Source organism: Ascaphus truei, unplaced genomic scaffold (assembly GCF_040206685.1).
Source record: "Ascaphus truei isolate aAscTru1 unplaced genomic scaffold, aAscTru1.hap1 HAP1_SCAFFOLD_1203, whole genome shotgun sequence".
Taxonomy (NCBI): Eukaryota; Metazoa; Chordata; class Amphibia; order Anura; family Ascaphidae; genus Ascaphus; species Ascaphus truei.
This window is the reverse complement of record NW_027454074.1, coordinates 85,300-102,182: the sequence shown is the minus strand read 5'-3', so window position 1 is coordinate 102,182 and position 16,883 is coordinate 85,300. Positions and strand designations below refer to the sequence as shown.

General features: G+C 56.5%; 1 protein-coding gene across 1 annotated transcript in view; it reads left to right on the top strand.

Moving 5' to 3' along the window:
• The first annotated feature begins 5,090 nt into the window (after window positions 1-5,090).
• JUNB (JunB proto-oncogene, AP-1 transcription factor subunit) overlaps window positions 5,091-16,883 on the top strand; it is a 52,377-nt gene continuing 40,584 nt past the window's right edge. Inside the window, 2 exon segments of the mRNA XM_075581305.1 lie at window positions 5,091-6,071; window positions 6,074-6,682. Of these exon segments, the coding sequence (XP_075437420.1) occupies window positions 5,778-6,071; window positions 6,074-6,679 (900 nt within the window). The 5' untranslated portion in view covers window positions 5,091-5,777 and the 3' untranslated portion in view covers window positions 6,680-6,682.

The window sequence follows — 16,883 nt, the reverse complement described above, 5'->3', positions numbered from 1 at the left end:
ACTCTCTCTCTCCTCCCGGACTCCTCTCTGCCACCCTCTCCTCTGCCTCTCCCCCAGGCTCCTCTCCCCCTCCTCCCAGACGCTTCTCTGCCCCCCCCTCTCTCATCCCCCCAGGCTCATCTCCCTCCCCCTCTCTCTCCCCCCTCTCTCTCTCTCTCCCCAGGCTCCTCTCCTGCTTTCTTTCCCCTCGGACTCCTTTCTCCCCCCCCCCCCCAGGCCATTCCCCTCAGCATGTCCCCCTCTCCCTCCGTCTCCCTCCCCCCAGTCTTCTCTCTTCCCTCCGTCTCCCCTCAGGCATCTCCGTCCTCCCAGGTTACTCCCTTCCCTCTCTCTCTCTCCCCAGACTCCTCACTTCCCTGCCTCCCCCCCCCCCCCCCAGGCTCCTCTCCCCTTCTCCCAGGCTCCTCTCCTCCCTCCCTCTGTCTCCTCTCTCGCCAGGCTTATATCTTCCCTCTCTTTCTCTCTCCTCCAGCCTCCCCTCTTCTACTCCTCTTTCCCCCTAGGCTCCTCATTCCCCCCCCACTCACTCCCCAGGCTTATATCTTCCCTCCCTCTCTCTTTTCTCTCTTCCGACAGGCTTCTCTCTTCCCCCTATCTCTCTCCTCCCCCCCCTCTTTCTGTCTCCTCTCTCCCCAGCTTCTCCTCTTCCACTCCTATTTCCCTTCCTCTTGATCTCTCCCTCTAGGCTCCCCTCTTCCCTCCTCTCTTCCTTCCCTCTTTCACTTACCCCCCCAAGCTCTGATCTTTCCTCCCAGGCCCCTCTGTTCCCCCCTTCCTCCCCTCTCTCCCACAGGCTCCTCTTTTCCTTCCATCTATCTTGTCGTGACCCCCGTCCCCCCATGCTCCTTTCTTTCATCCCTTATCTCTCTTCTCTCCTCTGTTCCCTCCCCCATATCCCCCCCCCTGCTCCTCTATTTCACCCCTCCCTACTTGCTCCTCTTCCCCAGGCTCCTCTCTGCCCTCCCTCTCCCCCATGCTCCTCTCTGCTCTCCCTCTCCTGTTTTCCCCTCTCCACTCTATCCCCCTTCCTCTCCTCACTTCCCCCCTCCCCTCCCCTCTCCTCTCTATCCCCTTTCCTCCCCTCTCCTCTCTATCCCCCTTCCTCCCCTCTCCTCTCTATACCCCTTCCTCCCCTCTCCTCTCTATCCCCCTTCCTCCCCTCTCCTCTCTATCCCCCTTCCTCCCTCTCCTCTCTATCCCCCTTCCTCCCCTCACCACTCTATCCCCCTTCCTCTCCTCTCCTCTCTATCCCCCTTCCTCCCTCACCACTCTATCCCCCTCCTCTCCTCTCTATCCCCCTTCCTCTCCTCTCTATCCCCCTTCTCTCTCACTTCCCCTTCATCACTCCCCTCTCTCATCTCCTCTCTATCCCACTTCCTCTACTTACTTCCTCCCACATCCCTCTCCTCCATCCACACCCTCTCTCCTCTCCCGTCTATCCCCCTTCCTCTCCCCTCTACCCCCTTCCTCTCCTCACTTTCCCCCACATCCCTCCCCTCCTTCTCTCCTCACCCCCCTCCTTTCTCTTACGCCCTCCTTTCTCTTACCCCCCATTCCTCCTCTCACAACCCTCTGCTCGCCCCCCTCTCCTCTTCCCCCCTCTCCTCTTTCCCCCCCTCTCCTCTTCCCCCCTCTCCTCTTCCCCCCTCTCCTCTCCCCCCTCTCCTCTTCCCCCCCCACCTCTCCCCCCCTCTCCTCTCCCCCCCCTCTCCTCTTCCCCCCCCTCCTCTCCCCCCTCTCCTCTCCCCCCCCCTCCTCTCCCCCCCTCTCCTCTTCCCCCCCCTCTCCTCTTCCCCCCCCTCTCCTCTTCCCCCCCCTCTCCTCTTCCCCCCCCTCTCCTCTTCCCCCCCCCCTCTCCTCTTCCCCCTCTCTCCTCTCCCCCCCTCTCCTCTCCCCCTTCTCCTCTTCCCCCTCTCCTCTTCCCCTCTCCTCTTCCCCCTCTCCTCTTCCCCCCCCTCTCCTCTTCCCCCCCCTCTCCTCTTCCCCCTCTCCCCCCCTCTCCTCTTCCCCCCTACTCTTCCCCCTCTCCTCTCCCCCTCTCCTCTCCGCCCTCCTCCTCCTCCTCTCCCCCCTCCTCCTCTCCTCTCCCCCCCTCCTCTTCCCCCTCTCCTCTTCTCCCCCCCCTCTGCTCTCCCCCCTCTCCTCTTCTCCCCCCCCCTTCCTCTCCCACCCCTCTGCTCTCCCCCTTCTCCTCTCTCCCCCCAGGGTCCCTTCTGCCCTTCCGCTTGTTTTTTCCTCCCTCTCTATCTGCCTTCCTCTACTCCCCCTTCCTCCCCTCTCTATCCCCCATCCCTCCCCTCCCTCCCCTCTCTATCCCCCCATCCCCTCTATCCCCCCATCCCTCCCCTCTCTATCACCCTTCCTCCCCCCATCCCTCCCCTCTCTATCCGCCTTCCCCTCCTCCCCCCATCCTTCCCCTCCCCTCTCTATCCCCCTTCCTCTCCTCCCCCCATCCCTCCCCTCTCTATACCCCTTCCTCTCCTCCCCCCATCCCTCCCCTCTCTATCCCCCTTCCTCTCCTCCCCCCATCCCTCCTCTCTCTATCCCCCTTCCTCCCCTCCCCCCATCCCTCCCCTCTCTATCCCCCTTCCTCCCCTCCCCCCATCCCTCCCCTCTCTATTCCCCCTTCCTCCCCTCCCCCCATCCCTCCCCTCTCTATCCCCCTTCCTCCCCTCCCCCCATCCCTCCCCTCTCTATCCCCCTTCCTCCCCTCCCCCCATCCCTCCCCTCTCTATCCCCCTTCCTCCCCTCCCCCCATCCCTCCCCTCTCTATCCCCCTTCCTCCCCTCTCCCATCCCTCCCTCTCTATCCCCCTTCCTCCCCTCTCCCCATCCCTCCCCTCTCTATCCCCCTTCCTCCCCTCTCCCCATCCCTCCCCTCTCTATCCCCCTTCCTCTCCTCCCCCCATCCCTCCCCTCCCCTGCTTCTCCTCTCTCCCCTTCTCCTCTCTCCCCCATCCCTCCCCTTCCTCCTCTCTCTCCCCCATCCCTCCCCTTCTCCTCTCTCTCCCCCCCATCCCTCCCCTTCTCCTCTCTCTCCCCCCCCATCCCTCCCCTTCTCCTCTCTCTCCCCCCCATCCCTCCCTTCTCCCTCTCTCCCCCCCCATCCCTCCCCTTCTCCCTCTCTCCCCCCCCCATCCCTCCCCTTCTCCCCTCTCTCCCCCCCCATCCCTCCCCTTCTCCCTCTCTCCCCCCCCATCCCTCCCTTCTCCCCTCTCTCCCCCCATCCCTCCCTCTCCCCCCCATCCCTCCCTCTCCCCCCCATCCCTCCCTCTCCCCCCCTCTCCCCCCCATCCCTCCCTCTCCCCCCCCATCCCTCCCCTCTCCCCCCCCATCCCTCCCTCTCCCCCCCCCCCATCCCTCCCTCTCCCCCCATCCCTCCCTCTCCCCCCCCATCCCTCCCTCTCCCCCCCCATCCCTCCCTCTCCCCCCCCTCATCCCTCCCTCACCCCCCGGCATCCCTCCCTCTCCCCCATCCCTCCCTCTCCCCCCCCCATCCCTCCCTCTCCCCCCCCTCATCCCTCCCTCACCCCCCCGGCATCCCTCCCTCTCCCCCCCCATTCCCTCCCTCTCCCCCCCCGGCATCCCTCCCTCTCCCCCCCCATCCCTCCCTCTCCCCCCCATCCCTCCTCTCCCCCCCCTCATCCTCCCTCTCCCCCCCCATCCCTCCCTCTCCCCCCCCATCCCTCCCTCTCCCCCCCCCCATCCCTCCCTCTCCCCCCCTCATCCCTCCCTCTCCCCCCCCTCATCCCTCCCTCTCCCCCCCCCCTCATCCCTCCCTCTCCCCCCCCCCTCATCCCTCCCTCTCCCCCCCCCCTCATCCCTCCCTCTCCCCCCCCTCATCCTCCCTCTCCCCCCCCATCCCTCCCTCTCCCCCCCCCATCCTCCCTCTCGCCCCCCCCATCCCTCCCTCTCCCCCCCCCATCCCTCCCTCTCCCCCCCCCATCCCTCCTCTCGCCCCCCATCCTTCCCTCTCCCCCCCTCATCCCTCCCTCTCCCCCCCTCATCCCTCCCTCTCCCCCCCCCTCATCCCTCCCTCTCCCCCCCCCTCTCATCCCTCCCTCTCCCCCCCCATCCCTCCCTCTCCCCCCCCCATCCCTCCCTCTCCCCCCCCATCCCTCCCTCTCCCCCCCCCCATCCCTCCCTCTCCCCCCCCCCATCCCTCCCTCTCCCCCCCCCCCATCCCTCCCTCTCCCCCCCCCCATCCTCCCTCTCCCCCCCCCCCATCCCTCCCTCTCCCCCCCCCCCCATCCCTCCCTCTCCCCCCCCCCATCCCTCCCTCTCCCCCCCCATCCCTCCCTCTCCCCCCCCCCATCCCTCCCTCTCCCCCCCCCATCCCTCCCTCTCCCCCCTCACCTCCCTCTCCCCCCTCACCTCCCTCACCTCCTCTCCCCCCTCACCTCCCTCACCTCCCTCTCCCCCTCACCTCCCTCACACCGCTCTCCTCCCTATCCTCCCTCTCCTCTCTCCCCCCAGGGTCCTTCTTTGCCCTCCTCACCTGTCTCTCCCTCACCTCTCTCTCCTCCCTCCCCTCCCTCTCCTCTCTTCCTTCCCCTCCCTCTCCTCCTCACCTCCCTCCCTCACCTCCCTCACCTCCCTCTCCTCCCTCTCCTCCCTCCCTCACCTCCCTCTCCTCCCTCCCTCACCTCCCTCTCCTCCCTCCCTCACCTCCCTCTCCTCCCTCCCTCACCTCCCTCTCCTCCCTCACCTCCCTCCCTCACCTCCTCTCCCTCCCTCACCTCCCTCTCCTCCCTCACCTCCTCTCCTCTCTCTCCTCTCTCTCCTCCCCTCACCTCTCTCTCCTCCCTCACCTCCCTCTCCTCTCTCCCCACAGGGTCCTCTCTGCCCTCCCTTCTGTTTCTCCCCACCTCCACTTTTTCCCCTGTTTACAAGCAGCACGAGTTCCCCCCCCCCTGGCACTGACGTCACGCACACGCCTTCTCCCACTACCTCACCCCTACCTCCCTTCCCTTCCTCCTCATTGGTCCCCGGCCCCTCAACGTCACGCGCTGCCACCGCACCGGCCAATCAACGCCCAGCATCCGCGTTCCAGGGGGGGGCGGGGCGGGGCCGGGATATAAAAGCCTCTGCGCTCTGCTCAGAGTGATCACACACAGCAGAGCGGGGGAGCTGTGAGCACCACAGCTGAGCGCTCACACTGCGAGGGGGATCCCCCGGATATACCGCTACCCACAGTTTGCGTACATCCCACGGCCGCACCCCCCCTGCAGCCAGCTACCCGGATATACCGCTCGCCGTATATAACGCTTGAACGCAGCCGGGATCCGGGTGTATACAGCTGATGCACAGAGACTGGGACCCCCGTATATAACGCGGATACGCACACGCTCAAGAGGACAAGCTGCCCGCCTCTGATCTCAGGGGGTTTGTCGCTTTAAACAGGTGACATCCCCAAGGAGTGGTGACTGTCATCTCAAGGCTGTGAGACCCCCAAGGAGTGGTGACTGTCACCTCAAGGCTGTGAGACCCCCAAGGAGTGGTGACTGTCATCTCAAGGCTGTGAGACCCCCAAGGAGTGGTGACTGTCACCTCAAGGCTGTGAGACCCCAAGGAGTGGTGACTGTCACCTCAAGGCTGTGAGACCCCAAGGAGTGGTGACGGCCAGCCACCACCTTGGCCATTGGGAGCTGTCATCCTCAAGGCTGTGAGACCCCCAAGGAGTGACTGCCAACCGCCACCTTGTCCATTGAGAGCTGTCATCTCACGGCTGTGACACCCCAAGGCGTGACTGTCTATTCTCTTTCCCCACCCCCGCAAATGGAGCAGCCCTTCTACCATGACGACGCCCTCCTCTCGGCCTACGCACGCGCCGACCCCAGCCTCCTCAAAGGGCACCTGGGCTCCCTCTCCGAACACTACCGGGTCTCCAAACACGACCTCGCTTCCTACTACCCCACCCAGGACTCCTCCCCGTCTTCCCACCACCACCATCACCACGCCGCTCCGGCCAGCTTAAAGATGGCCGCCCCCGAGCTGGAAAGACTGATCATCCACAGCGGACCGGGCGTCATCAGCTGCCCCGGCGGGGGGCCACACTTTTACGCCTCGGCCCCCGAGGAGGCGGGGTGACGGAGGAGCAGGAGGGTTTCGTGGACGGGTTCGTCAAGGCGCTGGACGACCTGCACAAGCTGAACCATTCGGGGCCCCCCAACGTGTCGTTGGCCGGCGTGGGGGCCGCCGCGTCCCCGGCGGGGGGCGGGGCCTACGGCGACCCGACCTACGCCAGCCTGGCCGGCTACCACCCGAGCAGCTACCGTCCTCCTTCCGCCACCATCAACTACCTGCCGCAGGGTCACGGCGGTTACCCCAACCCGCCGCCCTTCAAGGAAGAGCCCCAGCGGGTCCCCGACACGTCCTCGGGCAGCCGGGAGGGGACGCCCACCCCGCTGTCCCCCATCAACATGGAGGAGCAGGAGATCATCAAGGTGGAGAGGAAGCGGCTGAGGAACCGCCTGGCGGCCACCAAGTGCCGCAAGAGGAAGCTGGAGCGCATCGCCCGGCTGGAGGACAAGGTGCGGGAGCTGAAGAACGAGAACTGCGGGCTGAGCGGGGCGGCCGGCGCCCTCCGGGAACAGGTGGAGCAGCTGAAGGGCAGGGTGCGGGCTCACGTGCAGCACGGCTGCCAGCTGGTCCTGGTGGGCAAAGGGCAACCCTTCTGAGGGGTGATGGACGGAGAGAAAGGAGTGGTTGGGTGGGGGCGGTGTCGACGTCGACCCATCCCAAAAGAGGACCCATCCCACCGCCGTCCACCACGGTGGGACCTCAGAACATGGGTGGGATACCCTGTAAGGACCCTGCGGTGGGAGAGAAGGGGGACTTCCCTGCTGCCTTCCATTCCCTAAAGACTACCTCCACCCCCATCCTTACACACACTCCATAACCCCATCTTCCGAGAGAGTGGGGGTGCAAAGAAATAGACATCCCATTAGGAGAGGAGGGGGGTGCTGCCACTGACCCTCCAAGGACTTAAGATACCCCCGCCCTCCAAAAGGTGGGGGGGGGGGTAACGGACCACCGCACTTCCATTTTTATTCTTTAACGATTAAGGACATCTTTGTGAGGGAGGGAGGAGAGAGGCGTTTTTAATTATTATTTTGAGGAGCGGTAGAGCATTTACATCCACTTTTTGCAGCCGAGACTTTCGTGACACCCTCCCCTCCCTCCCTCCCCGCCTCCACCCAGCACTTAACTGAAAATATCATCCGGTTCTTCCCCTTTTTTTTTTTCCGCGCGCGTCTCGGAAATGTAAAAATATCCATTTTATTAAGAAGAAGAAAAAACGGAATATGTGAAAAATAAGGAAGTCCGCCAGGGGTCGGACCATGTGACCTGCGGCGCCCGCTGGCATTCTGGGAAAGAGGGCCGATGCTGAACTCCTGCATTTATATATGTATCTGTGTGTGTTACCTTTTTTGTACAACTAATGCAGGGCCGCGCTGAGAAATTTCTGGACACTTGATGATGAACACGCCGCGCTGTATAATGGTGCCGAGTATCTGTATACACTGATGACTGTGCCGCGCTGTGTAATGGTGCCGGCTATCACAATACACTGATGAACACGCTGCGCTGTATAATGATGCTGAGTATCTCTATACACTGATGACGAACACGCCGCGCTGTATAACGATGCTGAGTATCTCTATACACCGATAATGAACACACTGCGCTGTATAATGATGCTGAGTATATGGGGAAAGTTGTATTAGCGTATAGACTTGGGATAAAACCTGGATTATCTTGTGGCCTGCAGAGCGTTGCTCTGCACATTACATATAAAACGCTCTGCAGCGCAAAGCGGGCGCTAAAAAAAATAAATTACAAAAACCGCAGGGTTTTTTTTGTTCTTTTCCTGCGAAATTTAAAAGTTTACAGAAACGAGCGACTTTTCTTTGTGTTGAACTCCGGGCCGCCGGGCACAGGCTCTGCAGAATGATTGCGGTGCGATGCTCTGCTAGTCGGGGCGCCCTTCATTTTGTGTGGGATCTCTGCAGGTTATCAGAGAAACCAGGGGATAAAATATATATATATATGTGTATTTAAAATGTTTAAAAAAACAGAGAGGGACACGCAGTACAGAGAATAAAAAGGTACTTGTGGAAAACGCAAACTATTTTGTTTTTTATATAAAAGTGCTGTTTTTTTTGGGGGGGGGGTAATAAGTGTTATTTGGGGTTTTTATCAAGGGGGGGGTGCTGTGACAGGGGAGATGGAAATGTGTCTATTTTTGTTTTATACGGAAAATGGCAAAATAACACTTTTTTGGAGCTGAAAAATTGTATTTTTTGTTTTGTCTGTTTATAAATGTCTACATGTGTGTTTTTTTTTTTGTATTTAAGTAAATGATCTTGTATAAAAATCGATCGTGTTGCAGTGTTATTTCAGTGTGTGTGTGTGTGTGTGTGTGTGTGTTCAGTCACTATAGATTTAGTGTGTGTGTGTGTGTGTCAGTATAAAATTAGTGTGTGTCAGTTTCATACACAATCTATAGTGACTGACACACACTAAAGCTATAGTGTGTGTCAGTATAGATTTAGTATCTGTGTCAGTGTAACACAATCTATACTATAGTGTGTGTCAGTGTCACTAGATTTAGTGTCAGTGTAAATCTATAGTGTCACTATAGGTTTAATGTGTATCCGTGTCACTATAGATTTAGTGTGTGTGTGTGTGTCACTAAATCTATAGTGTCAGTATAAATTTAGTGTGTGTGTGTGTGTGTGTGTGTGTGTGTGTGTGTCACTAAATCTATAGTGTGTGTCACTATAGATTTAGTGTTAGTGTGTTGGTGTCACTATAGATTTAGAAGAGGTGACCAGTATAGGATATGACTTTGTAATGAATATAAGTGAGGGGTTTGGAGACAATGACCAGAGGTCTCTGTAATATTCCTGCTGCTAGTCCTGTCCATAAGTTAAACAGCTGTTTAGGGTCGCTGGGGGGGGGGGCGTGCAGCATTATATAGCAGTGCAGAGCACCCCCTCCCAGCCCTGCTCACACAGTTGCAGCTGGTGTGTGGGTGCTGCCTGTGACGTCTGCGTGTGCCACCTAGCAGGCTAGTGTCAAATCCTGTGGGGGCAGCAGGGGTGCAATGCTCTGCAGCAAAGTGTGTGCGGGGGGCTCAGGGGTGCAATGCTCTGCAGCGAAGAGTGCTAGGGGACATCAGAATGGAATGCTCTGCAGCGGAGTGTGGGGGGGCAGCAGGGTGCAATGCTCTGCAGCGAGGGGGCAGCAGGGCGCAATGCTCTGCAGCGAAGTGTGCGCGAGGGGGCAGCAGGGTGCAATGCTCTGCAGCGAGGGGGCAGCAGGGTGCAATGCTCTGCAGTGAGGGGTGAGAGGGGGCAGCAGGGTGCAATGCTGGGCAGCAGGGTGTAATGCTCTGCAGCAAGGGGTGTGAGGGGCAGCAGGGCTCAATGCTCTGCACCGGAGTGTGTGCGGGGGGGCAGCAGGGCGCAATGCTCTGCAGCGAAGTGTGTGCGAGGGGGCAGCAGGGTGCAATGCTCTGCAGCGAGGGGGTGTGCGAGGGGCAGCAGGGCGCAATGCTCTGCAGCGAGGGGGCAGCAGGGCGCAATGCTCTGCAGCGAGGGGGTGTGCGAGGGGGGCAGCAGGGCGCAATGCTCTGCAGCGAGGGGTGTGCGAGGGGGCAGCAGGGTGCAATGCTCTGCAGCGAGGGGTGTGCGAGGGGGCAGCAGTGTGCAATGCTCTGCAGGGAGGGGTGAGTGGGGAGCAGGGCGCAATGCTCTGCAGAGGTGAGTAAGGAGGGGCAGCAGGGTGCAATAGGCTGCAGGGAGGGGTGTGTGAAGGCAGCAGGGTGCAATAGGCTGCAGTGAGGGGTGTCTGAGGGTGCATCCGGGTGCAATGCTCTGCGGAGTCCCCCCTGCCTCCGTTGCAATGCTCTGCAGCCCTGATCAGACAGTTTGCTTCAAGAGGTGTTGTTGTTCTCCTGGTTATGTGCAGGGCGGGCGGGCGGCTCCCTTCACACTCTTCCACATTGCGCATTGCTTTGTGTGCTGCGCCCGCCCGCCCCGCTTCTCCTTAATTTTTTTGCCACCCCCGCACGCAGCCGCCCTTCCCGGTCATGACGTCGCCCCCACAGTGGGCGGGGCCTGTCCGGAAGAACTCAGGGAGAGCGAGGCCCATATATGGCAGGACGGGTCCTGTGACGTCACTGCCCTTTCCGGGAATCCCTGCCCAGTTCTGGGCAGAGCGAAGGGGAGAAGGGGATTCCCCGTGTGTGTGTGTGTGTGTGTGTGTGTGTGTGTGTGTGTGTGTGTGTGTGTGTGTGTGCTGTGTGTGTGTGTGTGTGTGTGTGTGTGTGTGTGTGTGTGTGTGTGTGTGTGTGTGTGTGTGTGTTCACTTATAGAACTAATTTATTCTGCACTATATATACATACATATATATATATGTGTGTGTGTGTATATATATTACTGTTAGTCCAATAAAAAAAGGTATCACCTAATACTGAAGAACTCATTTATTCTGCACTATCGCAACTGGACTAACACGGCTACTTTCTGCTTTACATATATATATATATATATATATATATATATATATATATAATATATATATATATATATATATATATATATATATATTATTAAGGTTATGGTGGTTAAAAAAGGTGACAAAAATCCTATAATCCTATATATATAGGATTATAGGATTTTTGTCACCTTTTTTAACCACCATAACCTTAATAATTGTGGTATATATATATTATATATATATTATATATATATTATGTATGTAGAGGTATCTGTACCGTGTTAGCCGAGCTTAATAATCAATATAATTTGGATATGGGTACATACAGAGTAGGGGGCATTTAGGGACAGGGCTGGTCATATGCAGATTACCAGGAGAATTGCAGATACACACGTAGAGTTTGGCAGTGCGATCGCTGCCTCTTGTGAACCCTGGTGTATCAGGTCTCTTCCCTGTGCAGGTCACTATATCTCCCAGGGCCTCCGTCACCAGACGTAGATTGTCAGCTCTGCGGGTCAGGGACTCACTGGGCCAGCGAAATATGATTTAAGATAGTGTGCAGGCGTAGGAGGAGTATACGCAGATGGGGGGGGGGAGATGACCCTATAACCCAGAATCCTATACCTCATTTCCAGGACGTCCTGCCCCCCTCTCGCCCCTTCCTCCCCCCCTCTCGCCCCTTCCTCCCCGCCCTCCCCTCTTTACCACCTCTCTTTTCCAGTATATCCCGTGTCTGTCGCCTGGCATCTTCCCAAACCTTTAACCCAGTTCCCTCAACATCCTCCCCCCCCCTCCCCCCTCCCCAACTTACTCTCCCAAAAGAGAAGGGTGGGAAGATGTAATAAAGAGAACACACACACATGTTACAGGAGCAATAAGGCACTCAGGAGGCGGGTTACTGCAATAACATGTTACAGGGGTAATAAGGCACTCAGGAGGCGGGTTACTGTGATAACATGTTACAGGGACAATAAGGCACTCAGGAGGCGGGTTACTGCAGTAACATGTTACAGGGACAATAAGGCACTCAGGAGGCGGGTTACTGCAGTAACATGTTACAGGGGCAATAAGGCACTCAGGAGGCGGGTTACTGCAATAACATGTTACAGAGCAATAAGGCACTCAGGAGGCGGGTTACTGCAATAACATGTTACAGAGGCAATAAGGCGCTCAGGAGGCGGGTTACTGCAATAACATGTTACAGAGGCAATAAGGCGCTCAGGAGGCGGGTTACTGCAATAACATGTTACAGAGGCAATAAGGCACTCAGGAGGCAGGTTACTGCAATAACATGTTACAGAGGCAATAAGGCGCTCAGGAGGCGGGTTACTGCAATAACATGTTACAGAGGCAATAAGGCGCTCAGGAGGCGGGTTACTGCGATAACATGTTACAGGAGCAATAAGGCACTCAGGAGGACGGTTACTGCAATAACATGTTACAGGGCAATAAGGCACTCAGGAGGCGGGTTACTGCAATAACATGTTACAGGGACTATAAGGCACACAGGAGGCGGGTTAGTGGAGTAACATATTACAGGGGCAATAAGGCACTCAGGAGGCGGGTTACTGCTGTAACATGTTACAGGGGTAATAAGGCACTCAGGAGGCGGGTTACTGCAATAACATGTTACAGGGACAATAAGGCACTCAGGAGGCGAGTTACTGCAATAACATGTTACAGGGGTAATAAGGCACTCAGGAGGCGGGTTACTGCAATAACATGTTACAGGGGTAATAAGGCACTCAGGAGGCGGGTTACTGCAATAACATGTTACAGGGACAATAAGGCATTCAGGAGGCGGGTTACTGCGATAACATGTTACAGGGACAATAAGGCACTCAGGAGGCGGGTTACTGCAATAACATGTTACAGGGGTAATAAGGCACTCAGGAGGCGGGTTACTGCAATAACATGTTACAGGGACAATAAGGCATTCAGGAGCCGGGTTAGTGCAGTAACAAATTACAGGGGCAATAAGGCACTCGGCGTTGTTGAAATAACTAGACTTGTTATTAGCATTCGCTCCCCTCCCTGTGACACACATCGTGCTTGTTAATATACAGTGCTATCTGGCACACACAGCGTCCGCCCACGGCCCTGCAGTTGATTACTAGGATAAGAGACGTCACAATTTGCATACACGGCACAGTGAGAGCCAAAGCTGCACCCACTGCCTAACGAGGCGGGCGTGTAACGAGGACGAGATGTACGTGAGGAAAAAATCAGGATCAGGAATAGCAGAGAAGGCGATAACATGTTACAGGGGCAATAAGGCACTCAGGAGGCGGGTTACTGCGATAACATGTTACGGGGGCAATAAGGCACTCAGGAGGCGGGTTACTGCGATAACATGTTACAGGGGCAATAAGGCACTCAGGAGGCGGGTTACTGCAATAACATGTTACAGGGGCAATAAGGCACTCAGGAGGGGGGTTACTGCGATAACATGTTGCAGGGGTAATAAGGCACTCAGGAGCCGGGTTACTGCAATAACATGTTATAGGGACAATAAGGCACTCAGGAGGGGGGTTACTGCGATAACATGTTGCAGGGGTAATAAGGCACTCAGGAGGCGGGTTACTGCGATAACATGTTACAGGGGCAATAAGGCACTCAGGAGGCGGGTTACTGCAATAACATGTTACAGGGGCAATAAGGCACTCAGGAGGCGGGTTACTGCGATAACATGTTACAGGGGCAATAAGGCACTCAGGAGGCGGGTTACTGCGATAACATGTTACGGGGGCAATAAGGCACTCAGGAGGCGGGTTACTGCGATAACATGTTACAGGGGCAATAAGGCACTCAGGAGGCGGGTTACTGCAATAACATGTTACAGGGGCAATAAGGCACTCAGGAGGGGGGTTACTGCGATAACATGTTGCAGGGGTAATAAGGCACTCAGGAGCCGGGTTACTGCAATAACATGTTATAGGGACAATAAGGCACTCAGGAGGGGGGTTACTGCGATAACATGTTGCAGGGGTAATAAGGCACTCAGGAGGCGGGTTACTGCGATAACATGTTACAGGGGCAATAAGGCACTCAGGAGGCGGGTTACTGCAATAACATGTTACAGGGGCAATAAGGCACTCAGGAGGGGGGTTACTGCGATAACACGTTACAGGGGCAATAAGGCTCTCAGGAGGCGGGTTACTGCGATGTTAGGTGCCCGTCCCTGTGTGATAGGGGTGACACCCTGCTCCCTGCACCCGGTGACCTCAGTCGCTCTCACATGTATAAGATCCTGGGGTTGGGAAATATTTTCGGGCTGTGTTGAAACCAGACGCACACGGTCATTTCCTTTGAAGCTCAGACACATCCTCATGTACACACCCTATCTCATCCCATACAGGAAACCCCGCAGCCTGGAGCCAGGCAGAGCATAGGGTTCAAACTCTTATTAACCCTTTACTCCTCTGTATATTAGAGTGTAAGCTCTGCGGGGCAGGATTCCCTTCTCCCAATGGCTCCTCCTCTCCCTGTATTGTATCTGTGTCCCTCCATATATTAGAGTGTCAGCTCTGCGGGGCAGGATTCCCTTCTCCCAATGGCTCCTCCTCTCCCTGTATTGTATCTGTGTCCCTCTGTATATTAGAGTGTCAGCTCTGCGGGGCAGGATTCCCTTCTCCCAATGGCTCCTCCTCTCCCTGTATTGTATCTGTGTCCCTCTGTATATTAGAGTGTCAGCTCTGCGGGGCAGGATTCCCTTCTCCCAATGGTCCCTCCTCTCCCTGTATTGTATCTGTGTCCCTCTGTATATTAGAGTGTCAGCTCTGCGGGGCAGGATTCCCTTCTCCCAATGGTCCCTCCTCTCCCTGTATTGTATCTGTGTCCCTCTGTATATTAGAGTGTAAGCTCTGCGGGGCAGGATTCCCTTCTCCCAATGGTCCCTCCTCTCCCTGTATTGTATCTGTGTCCCTCTGTATATTAGAGTGTAAGCTCTGCGGGGCAGGATTCCCTTCTCCCAATGGGTCCTCCTCTCCCTGTATTGAATCTGTGTCTCTCTGTATATTAGAGTGTGAGCTCTGCGGGACAGGATTCCCTTCTCCCAATGGTTCCCCCTCTCCCTGTATTGTATCTGTGTCCCTCTGTATATTAGAGTGTAAGCTCTGCGGGGCAGGATTCCCTTCTCCCAATGGTTCCCCCTCTCCCTGTATTGTATCTGTGTCCCTCTGTATATTAGAGTGTAAGCTCTGCGGGGCAGGATTCCCTTCTCCCAATGGTTCCCCCTCTCCCTGTATTGTATCTGTGTCACTCTGCATATTAGAGTGTAAGCTCTGCGGGGCAGGATTCCCTTCTCCCAATGGCCCCTCCTCCCCCTGTATTGTACTGTATGAGAGAGATACAGAAAGCTTTATTATGTGGGATCTTTTAATGGCAGATCGCAACCTATAGGGACCGATTGTCAGTGACATGTTTAATGGGTTAAAGGGACAGTCCCACGTAGGGGCAAAGTGACCTAATGACAGGGACGTGTGTAATGGGTTAAAGGGACAGTCCCACGTAGGGGCAAAGTGACCTAATGACAGGGACGTGTGTAATGGGTTAAAGGGTCAGTCCCACGTAGGGGCAAAGTGACCTAATGACAGGGACGTGTGTAATGGGTTAAAGGGTCAGTCCCACGTAGGGGCAAAGTGACCTAATGACAGGGGCGTGTTTAATGGGTTAAAGGGTCAGACCCATGTAGGGGCAAAGTGACCTAATAACAGGGGCGTGTGTAATGGGTTAAAGGGACAGTCCCACGTAGGGGCAAAGTGACCTAATGACAGGGACGTGTGTAATGGGTTAAAGGGACAGTCCCACGTAGGGGCAAAGTGACCTAATGACAGGGACGTGTGTAATGGGTTAAAGGGACAGTCCCACGTAGGGGCAAAGTGACCTAATGACAGGGACGTGTTTAATGGGTTAAATGGTCAGTCCCACGTAGGGGCAAAGTGACCTAATGACAGGGACGTGTGTAATGGGTTAAAGGGACAGTCCCACGTAGGAGCAAAGTGACCTAATGACAGGGGCGTGTGTAATGGGTTAAAGGGCCAGTCCCACGCAGGGGCAAAGTGACCTAATGACAGGGACGTGTTTAATGAGTTAAAGGGACGGTCCCACGTAGGGGCAAAATGACCTAATGACAGGGGCGTGTGTAATGGGTTAAAGGGACAGTCCCACGTAGGGGCAAAGTGACCTAATGACAGGGACGTGTGTAATGGGATAAAGGGTCAGTCCCACGTAGGGGCAAAGTGACCTAATGACAGGGGCGTGTTTAATGGGTTAAAGGGTCAGTCCCACGTAGGGGCAAAGTGACCTAATGACAGGGACGTGTGTAATGGGTTAAAGGGACAGTCCCACGTAGGGGCAAAGTGACCTAATGACAGGGGCGTGTGTAATGGGTTAAAGGGTCAGCCCCACGTAGGGGCAAAGTGACCTAATGACAGGGACGTGTGTAATGGGATAAAGGGTCAGCCCTGCGTGGTGATTACATGGAGAAACTTTGTCTCGGGAGACAGATCACATGTAATAGAGAATTCTGCATTGTACACTTTTACATTTAGTGTCAGATCACCCTCTGCTGGAGGAGCGAAGTACTGCACCAATATCAGATACGTGTAAATATATATTACCGGGATTCCCAAAGAGGGGATTCATCGCGGGTCTCCAAAGGGTCCCCAATAACATTTATAATGGCTGCGGTGGCAGTATAACGGGGTCCCGAGCTTGTGTGGGGGGGGGGGAACTGCGCACTGAGGCTGCGCTTACGGCGACGTCAGGCGGCGGTCGCTGAAAAAATCAAATTGAAGTGACTTCCAGCGATCGCACCCAAGCCATCGCTCTGTCACGCCTACTACAAGCGCGCGCGACGGCGGCAACGCATTTCTTTGGGCGCTACGTCGCTGTCGCCGCCCCCCCCCCCCCCCCAAACTGCGCCTTGGCGTGGGGGAGAGGTGTAGCTGCCAATTGCAGCAGGAGCTTCCCAGAATGCTTTGCATCAACAGCAGCAATGCATTGTGGGGGCGTGACTTTTGGAAGCCCCTGCTGTGAGTGGCAGCTACACCCGCCCCCATGCTGCCGGCACACACTGAGGGGCAGTTGGTGGGGGGGGGGGGATTATTAAGCGTGTGTCCCCCCCCCCCCCCACGTGCTCAGGACGCCATACTGCCTGGGATCACACGTTCTGTGTCAGCAATAAGATTTATTCATTAGGGGCAAAATGTTTTCTAGCCAGGGGGGGAGCACAAAAAGGCAGAGAACCCGCTGAAATAGAGAATTTGTCATGATCCAGAATCTTTAAAGGCCACGTCAGCCCCTGCTGGAAGAGGCGGGTACTACCCCAAAATAAGATCAATATTCATCTATAATAGGCAAATGTAAATACA